Here is a 13,606-nt window from a genome sequence, read left to right as displayed (position 1 = left end):
CCTTGCTGATGATCTTTGGCCGATAGGATCAATAACTGCTAATGATTCTCTCTTATTTGCAGCCAACTGCCCAGTTTTAGAAACTTCAAACAGCCCCCCTAGTGGAGAAGATCTGGGTTCTTTTATTAATGGAGAAACTTTTCCACCAATTAAAAGTTTCAGAATCTTTAGGCAAAGGTTTTCTGGCTATAAGGTTCCATGTTATGGAGATAGTAGCTCAGGGAAGTGGTTATTTAACCCTGAGCGACACATTAGTACCCATATAGGTTTTGTGCTATAGCAGTTGTACTCAGTTAGAACCAATAAGAAGAGTTAAATATTTCGGTTGCAGGAAACAAGAGTTGTATTTATCCATTCTGAATTTTATGGTTTGTGACCTGTATCTGTTTAACCTCATTGTGCAGCTGTTTCGTGAAGATGGCCTTAACTGTGTTCCACACAAATTCTTTGGGACAGTGTTAGCTGTGACACTGTCCAGAGGGGTTCAGCTGTGGGGTTGTTGTTCTTTGATGAATCTATTCCGAGTCTATTCGTTATACCCAGATTACCTTGCATTTTTGCTTGTCTCTTTTCATGGGGGGGCACAGTATAATCTTGTTGCTTTGCTGTTATCATTCTTCTAATGATTCTTTCCAGTGCTTTTTTTCTTAAAAAAAATATGTTTAGGGGTACTCTCATTTTCCTACTCATATTGAAATACTGTACTGCCCCTCAATGCGGCCAAACATAGATTCATAAAATGTTTAGGGGTATGTGTGAGAAAGAACGGAGAGATTAATGGTAGGCAGCATGGGTTATGAAACTTTGTGCAAAACTGCCAAGGATCCTTTTATTTTTCATTTTAAAAATATTTACATAATACTCTTTTTGGCCTTAGAAAACCCCTTTAAAAGATCATAGATTGGAAAAGTGCACAGGCTTCTAGATTCTCATCGCGATTTTTCTGCCATTCAGGGTCACACGTCGATGCTGAATCCTTGTCGGCCAACCTCCTTGCACAACGGAAAGGTATGTGGCAAGTATTCTTAAGTGCGGTCCCTGTCTTTTATCACTTTGATGCAACCAGGCATCTAAGTGGGTTGGCTTAATTAAAGAAAACCAAACCAGAAACACAGGAAGCAATCGCAAAGAAGAGTGTGCCTCTGGGCATGTGTAAAATGCTTTTTCTGACCACCCTAAATAGCAGCCCACCTGCCTGGATCCGCTTGCCATCAACCTGTTAATCAGCAAGAAAATGCTGATCGATGAACAAAGCTTCGGTCGATTTCTCCCATTTATTAACCAACTCAAACTTGCATTCTCGCCTGACTGGTTAATTGGAATAATGTAAGCCAGAAAGCAGGACTCCTTATTGCGTCCTAGGAAGCAGCAGCAGCAGCAGCAGGTGCCATTCCGCCCGCAGTGCTTTCCCTTCAATCCAGTCCAGGATTTTACCCCTACCCTCTTCTCTCGTTCCCCAGGAACCGCCAGGTTGGCCCGCACAGCTGTCTCCTCGCACCTGGTTTTTCCTGCTGGCTTGGCCTTTCATCATCCAATGGCTGCATTGGTATTTTCAGAGGAAGAAGAGGTGAATTGCGCAAAGACAACAAACCCCCTTGGAAAAAGCAAAAGAAGCCCTGGCACTTTTGAACTCTGAACATTCGGAGCTTGCCAACTTTTCCAGCCTCACAGGGAAAGGTTTTTGCCTAACCCCAATGCTGCAATCTTGGGGTGCGGGTGGGTGGTCAGTGGGTGGGGGAAGATATTTAATCAAATTTGGGTGGTGCTAACCAGTACGCTTTTTGGGGGGGGGGGCGCAGGTGGTGCTGTGGGTTAAACCACAGAGCCTAGGACTTGCCAATCAGAAGGTCGGTGGTTCGAATCCCCGCAATAGGCCGTTGCTCGTTCCCTGCTCCTGCCAACCTAGCAGTTCGAAAGCACGTCAAAGTGCAAGTAGATAAATAGGTACTGCTCCGGCGGGAAGGTAAACGGTGTTTCCGTGCGCTGCTCTGGTTCGCCAGAAGCAGCTTAGTCATGCTGGCCACATGACCTGGAAGCTGTACGCCGGCTCCCTCGGCCGATAAAACGAGATGACCTAATGCTCAGGGTTCACCTTCACCTTTACCTTTAAATAAAGGAAGTGGGGGGGGTCATCTGTGCAAAAAGAAACCGAGGGTCCCAGGGCTTGTTTAGTCGCACGCAAGGAGACACTGAGGCTGGCACTGACAATTTGAGCAGGCGAGACGCAATCATTCAAGACTTTGCAAGGCTCTGAACTGTGGGGTTTGTGGCAGGGGACAGGAGGGCTTGTGTTAACTAATCCAAGGGGTGGGCCTTTTTTGCCGCAATTCCCCTACCTAGAGAGGAGGGGGGCGGATTTTTTGAACTCAGGGTACCTAAAGTATTCCCAGCTGTGGGAAATAGTCGGATGCTAATAAAAGATACTGCTGTCCTCTTCTCCTTTTTCTCGGCTCAAAAGGCGTGGGGGCTCCGATGCGAACTAAAGATTCCTCCCCCAAAAAATCCTTTTGCGCCCCGTGCCCTTCCATTCTCAACCAAGTAAGATCAGAAAAAGGAACACTCTGGTCAGGGCCATGCCATGTCTGTTCTGCCACCTGGAAATAAAATTTAAGGCTATTGCTGCCAAGCTCCCACAATCTGCTCCAGAAACTGGAGTCCGGCCTTTGACCGTGAGGAATCAACCCATATCATACATTTATCTACAGAGATAGTCAGAATATGGCGGAAGGTAGAGGCCGGGTTGGGCAATAACTGGCCTCACTTTCCGACGGTATCCCCCCTATCAAAAGAGCCGGATTCTTTGCCGCAACATTTTTTCCTGTGGCAAGGAGTTCCACAGCTCAGCTTTCCTCAAGTTAAGCACAGACATTTGCTCTGGGGGCATTGTGACTCAGCAGAATTTGCTGAGCCAGAGGCTCTAAATGGAGGAGACCTTTTCTAATTTTCTCCTCCCAAGCTTCTATGCCTCTCAAAGTTGATTCCCCCCCCCCACACATCTCCCGTGATTTCTTCTCCCATTCTCCTTTCATCCTCTACCTTATTATGTCTCTCCCCCCCCCCCGCCCCGCAAAATGCCTACGTTTCTTTCCTCCCTCGTCCTTTTATGTTCACTTCTTCCTCCTATAACAGCTTTAGCCTCGTCATCTTCTTTTCTATTCCCGGTTTGTTTTAAGTAACGATTAATTTTTATCTATTCTTATTATATATTAACTTTCTGTCTCTTTCTAATTCCCTTCAACACCTCCTCCAGACCTTTTCCCTCAGAGGAAGGAAGCCTTCCTTTTGGACTCTTCAACGAACATCTCCATCTCCTGGCCACCTTTAACCAGCATGCAAGGAATTTTTGGCGCTGGCATTGGTCCAAGCAAGAGGCAGGGCAGACAAGCGAGGGGGCAACAGGCACTGAGACCCACCTGAAAGTGGTCGAAGGCGCACTGGTGGGTCCTGATCCACTGCGTGAGAAACACCACGCTGAGAATCACCACCCGCCGGTATGCTTTTGGAGCAATAGGTGTGGCCTCCATAAAAATATAAAAAGCCAGCTTGCTGGAGCACATCAAAGGCCCAAGGAACCCAGTGCACTGTCTCCAAGAGTGGGCAGCGAAAAACTCACAAGCCTGGCACGGGTGGAGGAAAAACTGCATAATACCACACTAATATATAGACATACAATGGTACCTCGGGTTAAGTACTTAATTCGTTCCGGAGGCCCGTTCTTAACCTGAAACTGTTCTTAACCTGAAGCACCACTTTAGCTAATGGGGCCTCCTGCTGCCACCACACCACTGGAGCACGATTTCTGTTCTCACCCTGGAGCAAAGTTCTTAACCTGAAGCACTATTTCTGGGTTAGCGGAGTCTGTCACCTGAAGCATCTGTAACCTGAAGCGTATGTAACCCAAGTTACCACTGTATACACACACACCTGCCACTTTGAGGACAGTTGTTCATAAACTGGGATATAAATGGGAAAGTAACTTTAAAAGTAAATAAGTGAGATATCGAAAGAAATTGGAGAAAACCAGTGCTATTTTTCTGGGGGGGGGGGAAGGTGCTGGAACTTATCATGACAAGGATAATCCTCAGCAGTCATGATTATAATTGGCCCCAACAAACCTACTAAATAGGTGGCATGATCTGAGTTCAATAGCATATTCAAGGCAGGCAAAAAGAGTTGGGGTGCATAGCTGGGCCTGCGAGAGCTACAGCCTGGGAACAATTCTGAGGGGCAGACCTCCAACATTTCCCCAATGAAAATAGGGATGTCCCTATTTATTTAATAATAATATTGGGATGTCCCAATGAAAATAGGGGTGTCCCTATTTATATAATAATAATAATAATAATAATAATAATAATAATAATAATAATGATGATGTAATATGTTTGTATCCCATCTATCTGGCTAGGTTCCCCCAGCCACTCTGGGCGGCTTCCAACATATATAAAAACAAAACATTAAAACATTTTTTTTAAAAAAAAAACTTCCTATACCGGGCTGCCTTCAGATGTCTTCTAAAGGTTGTAGATTTACTTATCTCACTGGGCTCAGGAACTGCATAACTCCATACCCTCCAACATTTCTCCAATGAAAATAGGGACATCCTAAGGAAAAGTGGGATATTCCGAGATCAAATCAGAAACCGGGATGGCATCTATAAGTCTGTCCCTGGACAATAGGGACACTTGGAGGGGCTAAGAGAGGAGAGCCACATTTCAGAGATTTCAGGAAAAGATGGAACACACAACAAACATTAGGGAGAATAATATTTATTATTCCTGTTTTACCATTCCATGCGAGACCTCGCTTCAAGGAACCATGAGCACAGCAGAAGGATCCAGGTATCCAAAACCTGTGTGCCATAAAGGGATCTGGAATTTTTCACCCTCTCCCCTGATTCAACAGGCTGAATCCCATTTCTGCACATGGGCTGCTGTCACTGGACATGGATGCATAAACCTAACAGATCAAGGTTGCCAGCTTTTCGAAACAACCTCCGTAGTTGCGCTTTTAGCAGCAGCTCGCTTAGCACCCAGTACAGCTCATCATCTCCAAGCTATGAAAATGTTTCGCAGGCGATTTCTGCACATATTCAAGGCACACCTAGGTGGTCTGTTGGTTCTCCCTGGGCAGTTTGTAACCCTAGATGAAGTTGTGTTTGCAGAGGTCCCAGATGCGAAACACTAAATTCTCCACCGTCAGCTCTGCCTGAATCTATCTAGACCATAGCTGTCAACCGTCCCTTATTTGGCAGGAAAGTCCCTTATCCCAGCGCTGTGTCCCGCTGCTGTCCCTTACTGATGATGTCCCTTAAATTTCCCGGGTTTCAAAGGAAGCAGCTCCTCTCCCTCCCTGCCTGCCGGCCAGGGAGGAGGGAGGCTCCAACTGTGTTGCCTGGCTGCGTTGCTCACCTAATAAGGAGTCTAAGAATGACTGGGGGGTGGAGCTTGCATGCTTTGTGCCGATCAAATCGGCTGCGTTGCCTGGGGACTCGCCTTTGCTCAGCGCTTCCCAGCGGAGAGGTGACGGTGGTTTCCCTTGCTGCATCCCTTTTGCCGGGTTGCTGCGCTGTGGGAACCACCGCTTGAGGCTTTGTTGGGCTGCTGGTTGACTAAAATCCCTTATTTTGGCTGCTGATCCCTTATTTTCAAGGCTGCTGGTCCCTTATTTTCAAATCTGTAAGTTGACAGCTATGACCTAGACTGAGCTCCTACACACCAAGTTGGCTTTACTCTTGCTACGAACCAAGAAATCCTTGGCAAAGGATGGGCACATGGGATGCCAAACTAGTAGTGCCCTGGAAAAACCCAAAGACAGGCTCTTTGGAAGGCCCAGCAAGGCGGAGACCCCATGTTCCCTTTCAGGAACAAAAGACCTGAAAGCAAGCGGCAGGAGGGAGGGGAATGGTTCTTTAGAAGAGTTCAGCCGTCTGCTTGGCGTTCCTTCACCCTGCAAAGAGGGAACAGCCTGTCCAAGCAGGAGCCGGGCCAAATTTCAGGGAGCTGAAAAGTAGCAGCCTATCAGGAAAAGACTTTCTGTTCTGCTGTCAGATATACTGATACAACGGCCCCTTTGGAAAGCCAGAGACCAGGAGCAAGTTTTGAAAAGGAGGAACTGTCTCTGGGGAAAAAAACCTGGGCTGATTTTGCTTTGTAATTTATTTGGAACAATCGGAGGGGGGCAGTGTGGTGGATTTTAATAGCCTTCAACTGAAAATGTTTACAGGGCAGTAACATTTTTATTGCATCTCATGGCCCATAGGAGGCTGGGCACTGTTATTCCCATTTTACAGAAAGATAACCAAGGCTGCACAGCAATCCCACTACAGAGCAGAGGGAAGTCTTCTCGCAGACCTAAATTCAACTACTGAGCCCCAGAAACACCACTCTGTCTCTGTGCGGGATATGTCCTGGGCCAGGAAGGGTTGCCACAGCCACACAGAATAACTGTCAAAGGCCATTGACAATGTTTTAGGCTGCAGTCCTGAACATGCTGACAAGCCACTAAGTCCCACTGAACTAGCCGAAACTTATTTCTGAGTAAGCACGGTTAGGACTGCACTTTCAGTACATCTTACTTCCTTTAAAGTTACTCCAAGGCTGGTGGCTGACTGGACCTGGTGTGGGAAAACGCATGTGGTTCAATAACAAGAGAGCTGAAATCTGACCTGGACTGAAGCATTGCTTCTGCCGTGGCGCCATTGCCTCGGGCAAGCTGCAATTATCCAACCTCAGTTTCTCCGTCTGTAACATAGGCATTTAGGAAGCGTGACTTTCACAGGCTGATCAGCTGGTTTGGAATTTTATTTCCTGCCTACACCTTTGTCCTGGCGATCTTCAGTAAGGTTGCACAAGGGATGTTTTGGGCAATTGGCAGAAGCTTGTGCAAGAGCAGTATTAGCTGCTTTCAGACCAGAGTACTTTACATGCTCTCAGCTTTCCTGCAAATTAATTAAAACATGCCTTCTAAAAAAGCCTGGGTTTTTAAGCTGAAGAGGAGAAGCAAGCCTTCGGTTTTTAAAAGATCAAATATGCCGAATCTAACCTCCTACTCAGTTTATCCCTATTGTCTGATGCAAGTTCCTGTGGTGGAAAACCCAGCAGCAGATATTCTGTTGCATGGCCTCTCAATTTGGGTTTGGTTATAACATCCCAGGCTCGCAGGACTGTTCTGCGATGATGGGGGGAAATTAAAGAATGCTCAGCGTGTTAAAACTGCATTTAAAATAACATTAAATCAAAATGGGACTTTGGTTTTATCAAGGTTTTGTTTCCTATGCATTCGCATACCATTTTTGCCTGAGCAGCCGAGGTGCATAAAGGAAGGCCTCTACCCATAACACCCTTTCTTGAAGAACCCTCAGTCCTGATCTCACAGGAAGCTGTTTTATTCTGAGTCAGGCCATATGGGTCCATCTACCTTAGTGCTGTCTACTCGAGCTGGCAGCAGCACTCCAGGGTTCCAGCCTTTCCTAGCCCTACCTGAAAAATGCCAGCGATTGGAAAAACAACAACCCCAGGCCTTTTTGCATGCAAAGCAGGTACTCTGCTACCACAATCGTGCCTTGTGTGGAAGCAAGGGCTGGGCGGAGCCAGAGCTGATGGCTTTCCAAGGTTTAGCTCAGTTGCAAATACTGTTGCTTAAATCCGAAGGCCCGCAGGATTTGGAAATGCACAAAGCAACGCGGAAGGTGAAGGGGCCTCTGACCATGTGCAGAGTGCAACTGCCTCTCCCACTACCATCCCGACTTTTGCATGCTCCTAAACATCTGGGACATTAGGGGCGTGCTTCCACGTCATGCAATAAGGCTTGAAGGTCTGAACCTTCCTGGAGGTTAACCCCTCCCCACCTTCCCTTGCATCTCAGCTGTCAGAAACAGGAGGATCTGGCTAATAAATACCCTCTACTTTAATCTGCTGCAACTCACATAGATCTTCTACAGAGGAAGCAGCAGTAGCAAGCAGCAGCCCAGGCTGCCAAGTCTTTAACCACTAGTCCACACAGCCTTCCCAGGCCTCCTATTACATCATTTGATCTAACGGGAGAGCTGGCGTTGTCCCTTTAAGACGGAACTCGTTTCCGACTTCGGTTTGTTTACAACTCCTTCCACACGGCTCAGTCACCGTCATAGGTTAACGCAGCGTGTGTTTCTTTAAACAATGAAGTGTCCTTCCGCCTGCAGGAGCTTCCTACAAACCTTTCTCATCCAGATCCTTTTCGCCACCCGATGACATCTCTTCTCTTTCCAAATACTCGACCTGTTACTGAAATTCCGCTGTCTTAAATCGCTGAGCTGTTACGGAATCCTCTTAATCTTCAAAAATAGCCTCGAACTACTTTTTGGGCCGTACCATTTTTTTTCCTGTGGGGAGAATCACCAATCTTTTTTCCACCACCCCCATTACGAAAAATAAATATTATAAGGTGATATTCCTCTTAATATGTGCTCCGTGAGGACCATTTGAAGCTGTTCGGCCCCCGGGGGAGATTTCAACCCCCGCGTAAACTGATGGTATATTCCATTTCCCACCGCCTCCACCGCCTCCTACTATCCACCTCTAATTGGCTAAGCCACGAATGAAAGGCGTCCAGTATAGCCATTCATGCCTTAGTTGTTTAGCAGCCCTATCAGAGAGCGTCTCGTTCTTCGTCCAACCCTACCCAATGGTTGATTGGCTGACGAACGCCGTCACGCCGCGGTTCTGGGAATCGTAGTCGTTGTGGCTAGAGCGAACTGTGCAATCGATCGGAAAGGGAAACCACAAATCCCGAGATACCTTGGGACAAGGGATCTGAGAGGCGGCTGCGCACTCCGACGTGGGGGCTGGCTGGTTTATATAAGGCGAGGCGGCGAGCGGGGAGTAGCAGTTGAGAGCAGAAGGCGCTCGAGTAAGGGAGGAAAGAGCCCTGGGGAGGGGCGGGGCCAACTGCGAGGGGGTGGGTGTTCGAACGTTGGGTATGCGTGGAGAAGTTAACCCCTTCCCGGCTGACTTCGCAATTTGCTGTCTAAGGTGGAGCTCTCTTTTAACCCTTTCGATGCTGTACTGGAATATATTTTTTTAATTGTTGAAAGCTTGGGCCGGATTTTCTTCTTCTCCTCCAGCTGATTATTTGGATCTGAACTGGTGAGAGGAAGGAATAACATTTGGCATCGGGACAGCTCTTAACTCCTGCGGTGCTGGAACTGGATCCCCTTTAACCCGTAAGTGCCTGGATTGAGACAGTTTCTCTTCGTTGCCTGCAGCTTAACCCCCCCAGTTTCCTTTTTCATCTCTAGGATTTTGTCCCCTCCCCCCGCCCCAACTTCTTATTATCGTTTGCAAGTTGCTCTCAAGGGGGCATAGTTATTCTTGTTGCCTTGGGTCCTGTCCTAGCTCATATATCTCTCCATCCCCAACTTTTTTGTTTCCAGATGTGCAGAGTTGCCATGCAGCTGTTGATGTGAAGAGACAGGGTGCTAGCTGGTGGGGAGAACTGGTTCTTCAGCCCCTGGCCAACACTGCGAGGGTAATGCAGGCCTAAAGGCCTTCGGACGACAAGACTGCTGCTGATCTCCTTCTGCAAGGGTTAACAGTGGCAACTTGTGAGATCCTGATCTGAAGTGGCCCTAGAGGACTGCAAAGGTTTATAAATGAAGGCCAGCTCGTGAAGGGTTCAGGGCCTTTGTTTCCTGCGAACTTTAAAAGCTGGCCGCCACAACAGCAGGACCTAAAGAGTTAAAGACAGTTGCAGGTTTGAAGGAGGAAGAGGAGGGAGCCAGCCCCTTTGGACTGAGAACAACAGCACCCGAAACCCAAATCTTGGCTTGCCAACAATGGCTGACGCTGCCCTCTCTGCCAGCCAGCAGCAACCCAATGGCAAAACTTCTCCCTTCTCCCCCTGCAGGGATGCCAGTAGTGGAGAGGGGCCCTTTTTGGCGTCTCCACCCGCCAGCCGAGAAGTGCTCCAAGGAGAAGCGATGGACGGTAGGTGGCAGTCGAGAGAGACCAAGCAGCAGGATGGCAGCCCCATGAGCGGAGGCGAAGAAGCCTGCCGTGATGCAGAACATGCGGTTCCTCCGGTTGGGAGAAGTTTGGGTGCCCCAGAGGGAGCCGCCGGCGGTGAGGTTGAGGACCAGAACTGTGGCGCACCTGCGGACGTCCAAAAGCCATGTGATGGAGAGCAGCTCGGCTTGCAGTGCCAAGGCTATTCCGGGCCTGTTGGCCAGAGGTTCAGGCCCCAAGCTGAAGGCGAGGAGGAAGAGAAGTTGGTCAAGAAGAAGCACAGGAGGCGTCCTTCCAAGAAGAAGAGGCACTGGAAACCTTACTACAAGCTCAGCTGGGAGGAGAAGAAGAAGTTTGACGAGAAGCAGAGCCAACGGGCCTCCAGGCTGCGGGCAGAGATGTTCGCCAAGGGGCAGCCCGTCGCCCCGTACAACACCACGCAGTTCTTGATGGAGGACCACGACCAAGAAGAGCCAGACTTGAAGACCGGCCTTTTCCCTAAGAAGACTGCCGCCAAGTCGGAGGACACCAGCGAGGAAGACTTCTTCGTGGAGGAGGAAGGTGGCGGCAGCGACGGGATGGGAGGCGACGGCAGCGAGTTTCTCCAGAAGGACTTCTCTGAGACCTACGAGAAGTACCACGTCGAAAGCCTCCAGAACATGAGCAAGCAGGAGTTGATCACAGAGTATCTGGAGCTGGAGAAGTGTCTCTCCAGGATGGAGGAAGAGAACAACCGCCTGCGGATGGAGAACAAGAAATTCTTGGGGGACTCGACGGAAGACCCCCGGGTAAGTCAGCTAGAGGAGGAACTGGGCAGGTTGAGAGCTGAGAACCAAAAACTCTTGAAAGAGAACGAACTCAGCAGACAACAAGAGAAAGCTTTTCCCAAATTGGGAGAGTGATGGAACAGGGGAGATTTTTTTTCCCCCCTAAGGACTTGTGGAATGGGACAGAAACCCCCCCAACCCCCCTGAAATCAGAATGCAAGAAGTTATTTCCATTTTGTGGGTGCGTGTGTGTGTGTATGTATATACATATATATATAGATTATGAATATATATATATATATATATATATATATATATATATGACAATGGACCTTTTCTTTTTTTGGTGATTTAATCAGAATAAATTCAAAACCTCATACTGTTTTTGAAGATAGCTCTAATGTAGTGTGTGCTCTTTCTTTAAATTATGTGTAATCAAAGGGGTCTCTGAGTGGGGTTCTTTTAAAAAAAACAAACCGAACAATATCCAGCATTCATGGGAGAACTTCTTTTTTTGCAAAACTGCATCTGACTTGTTAAAACTATTATTTTGAGTGTCTTCTAAAGGGAAGACTAGTTGTGGGTGGAGGGAGAAGTGGCGAGGAGTTGTAAAAGGAAAACACAGTCACATTGTGACAAAAAGATAATACAGATTCATGCTAAGAGTTCTAATAAACTGAAGGACATGTCAGCGTAATGATTCTGGTGTGGTTTCTAGAAAAATAATTCAATATATTCTCCCTAGGTGGAGAATATTGTGAATCATTTTTCCAGGTGACATTTAGATGCCATTATTTAAAGTTTTAATGGGAAATTAATTGGGACAGGCCGCTTTAAGCTATTGTTTTGGCTTCCTAATATAGAAGACATATTAGTTTTTAGATCACCCTTAACTTGTCCATAGTACCTTACAATTGTTTCCTTTACCATATGTGCTGTCAAAGCAAACTGTTTCTCGCTTGTTTGGTTGGGTTACTATTGTTCCAATTTTTACAGTTGGAGAACAGAGGTTTGGGGTAAGGGGAGGTGTGATTTGTCCAAGGCAATATAGAAGAAGTCCAGGATAGGAGGTGGAGCTCAGATCTGGCTGCCTGAACCAAATATTGAATCAAATGTTGGAAGTGTTTATTATGAATATTGTTTATGGAGATACAGCCAACATCCTGCCATTTTAACAGTAGTCATGGCATTATGAGCTGGAAGGAATGACATGTCGCCTTTTTAAAAAGGTTAAATAGCCCATTCTGGGCTAAATCAAAAGCAGAAGATCACGCCTGTTTCTGGGTCCTGAGAGATCATAGGAGAATTTGGGTGTGGTCAGAGACGTTTCATTACAGAAGTGTTTTGGTTTGCTTTTCATGCTCAGCCACAAAAGGATTTTCCCTTCGGGCCAGGATTTGTGTGCATGCTCAGTTGTTTGCTCGCACTTGCTCATGTAAGTTGGCTCACTTGCTTGAGCCAGCTGCACAGTGCAGTTAAGCCTATGGACAGTAACTTGATTGCCGGGTGTCCTGTTTGTTCCTCTCTCGCCCATAGCTAGAGGGTTGCATGCGGCCGATGTGATTGTACGCACACTTGCTTGGGGAGTGCGAGTTGGGTGGAATTCGATAAACACAGGGAGGATGCAAAGTCCCTTTTGTGGTTGTAACTATGTCAAGAAGTGGTGTTCGGGATTACAGTGGTACCTTGGGTTACATACGATTCAGGTTACAGACGCTTCAGGTTACAGACTCCACTAACCCAGAAATAGTACCTTGGGTTAAGAACTTTGCTTCAGGATGAGAACAGAAATCGTGCGGCAGTGGCAGCAGGAGGCCCCATTAGCTAAAGTGGTGCTTCAGGTTAAGAACAGTTTCAGGTTAAGAACGGATCTCCGGAATGAATTAAGTACTTAACCCGAGGTACCACTGTATTTAGTTCTCCCATTTTATGCCAACACTGCTTTTCCGAAATGGGATTATTTCTTAGCAATTATTTCAGTATAAAATGCATTTTGTTTTTGCAAGACTGTTCCGTTCTACTCCAAGGCCAGTGGACTCCAGATCCCATTTGCTCCAGACAACTTGGCAAATGGTTGAGGATGATGAGGATTTAATCATCAAAACCTGGGAGGGCTACAGGTTCTCCATCTACCTGTACTTCGTTCTGGCCCTTGGCATGGCAGACATAAACCTGGCACAGACAAAACCCTGTTGAGTTTCCAAACCACAGTTGGGCTGCTCTTCAGAATTGTGGCCCTTCCTTCCTGTATGTGAATTTTCACTCCCCTTGATTCTGGAAAGATAACTATACTTCTGGATTGCATCTGCGCCTCTTTGTTGACTCCAGATATCTGTTTGCAAAAACAAACACTGGGAAGGGCACTGGTGAGATCAGAATCGAGGCTTTTAGGAACCTGGGAAAGCCTGGGCAGTGTGTATGGGAATCCTGGGCTGCCCAGATGACAAGACCCCTTTCTTACCCTTGCTGATGGGGGTCAAAGGAAAACAGAGCAATAGGTTTGACACCAGCTTGGCTGCAGGAGATTCCGGAAGGAGACATACAAGACACCATCCAGTCGCTTTAGGGACTCCACTCTGGATCTGTCTAGGGTTTGCTCCTGAGCCTTTTTCTTCTCCCAAAGATTTTCCTCAAGGCAGCAGTTTAGAATCAGTTCTCCTAGGTGGGTTACCTATGTTAAGCCCCATCTGCCCCTCACTGCCCTCTGTGGTGTGTAAAGGTACCCCTGACCATTAGGTCCAGTTGCGGATGACTCTGGGGTTGCGGCGCTAATCTTGCTCTATAGGCCGAGGGAGCCGGCGTTTGTCTGCAGACAGCTTCTGGGTCATGTGGCCAGCATGACTAAGCCGCTTCTGG

The 13,606-nt window shown here is 47.4% G+C and overlaps 1 protein-coding gene and 1 long non-coding RNA gene across 3 annotated transcripts in view; one reads left to right on the top strand and one right to left on the bottom strand.

Moving 5' to 3' along the window:
• The window catches only part of LOC309328287, a 57,172-nt gene extending 51,677 nt beyond the window's left edge, over window positions 1–5,495 (bottom strand). Inside the window, exons 1-2 of the long non-coding RNA XR_014150735.1 lie at window positions 3,483–5,495; window positions 2,075–3,434 (exon numbers count right to left, since the gene is read on the bottom strand). This is a non-coding gene — a long non-coding RNA (uncharacterized lncRNA). The remainder of the gene's footprint in view (window positions 1–2,074; window positions 3,435–3,482) is intronic.
• Window positions 5,496–8,862: 3,367 nt separating this feature from the next.
• Window positions 8,863–11,447, top strand: HEXIM1 (HEXIM P-TEFb complex subunit 1). 2 transcript variants are annotated; one of them, XM_081838154.1, is made up of 2 exons: window positions 8,863–9,202; window positions 9,886–11,447. In XM_081838154.1, the coding sequence occupies exon 2, from the start codon at window positions 9,959–9,961 to the stop codon at window positions 10,883–10,885; it is 927 nt and encodes a 308-aa protein (XP_081694280.1). In that variant the 5' UTR covers window positions 8,863–9,202; window positions 9,886–9,958; the 3' UTR covers window positions 10,886–11,447. The 2 variants fall into 2 exon arrangements, with proteins under 2 accessions (XP_081694280.1, XP_081694279.1); XM_081838153.1 differs by having other exon boundaries at window positions 9,413–11,447.
• The last annotated feature ends 2,159 nt before the right edge of the window (window positions 11,448–13,606 follow it).

The sequence above is a fragment of the Podarcis erhardii genome (assembly GCF_964252035.2).
Source record: "Podarcis erhardii genome assembly, chromosome: 13".
NCBI classification, from domain to species: Eukaryota; Metazoa; Chordata; class Lepidosauria; order Squamata; family Lacertidae; genus Podarcis; species Podarcis erhardii.
The sequence above is the reverse complement of the archived record's forward strand: the minus strand, read 5'-3'. Positions and strand labels throughout refer to the sequence as shown.

Bases quoted from the DNA above. Each gene is read 5' to 3' on its own strand.
- HEXIM1 (XM_081838153.1), top strand. From the start codon at position 9,815: ATGGCTGACGCTGCCCTCTCTGCCAGCCAGCAGCAACCCAATGGCAAA.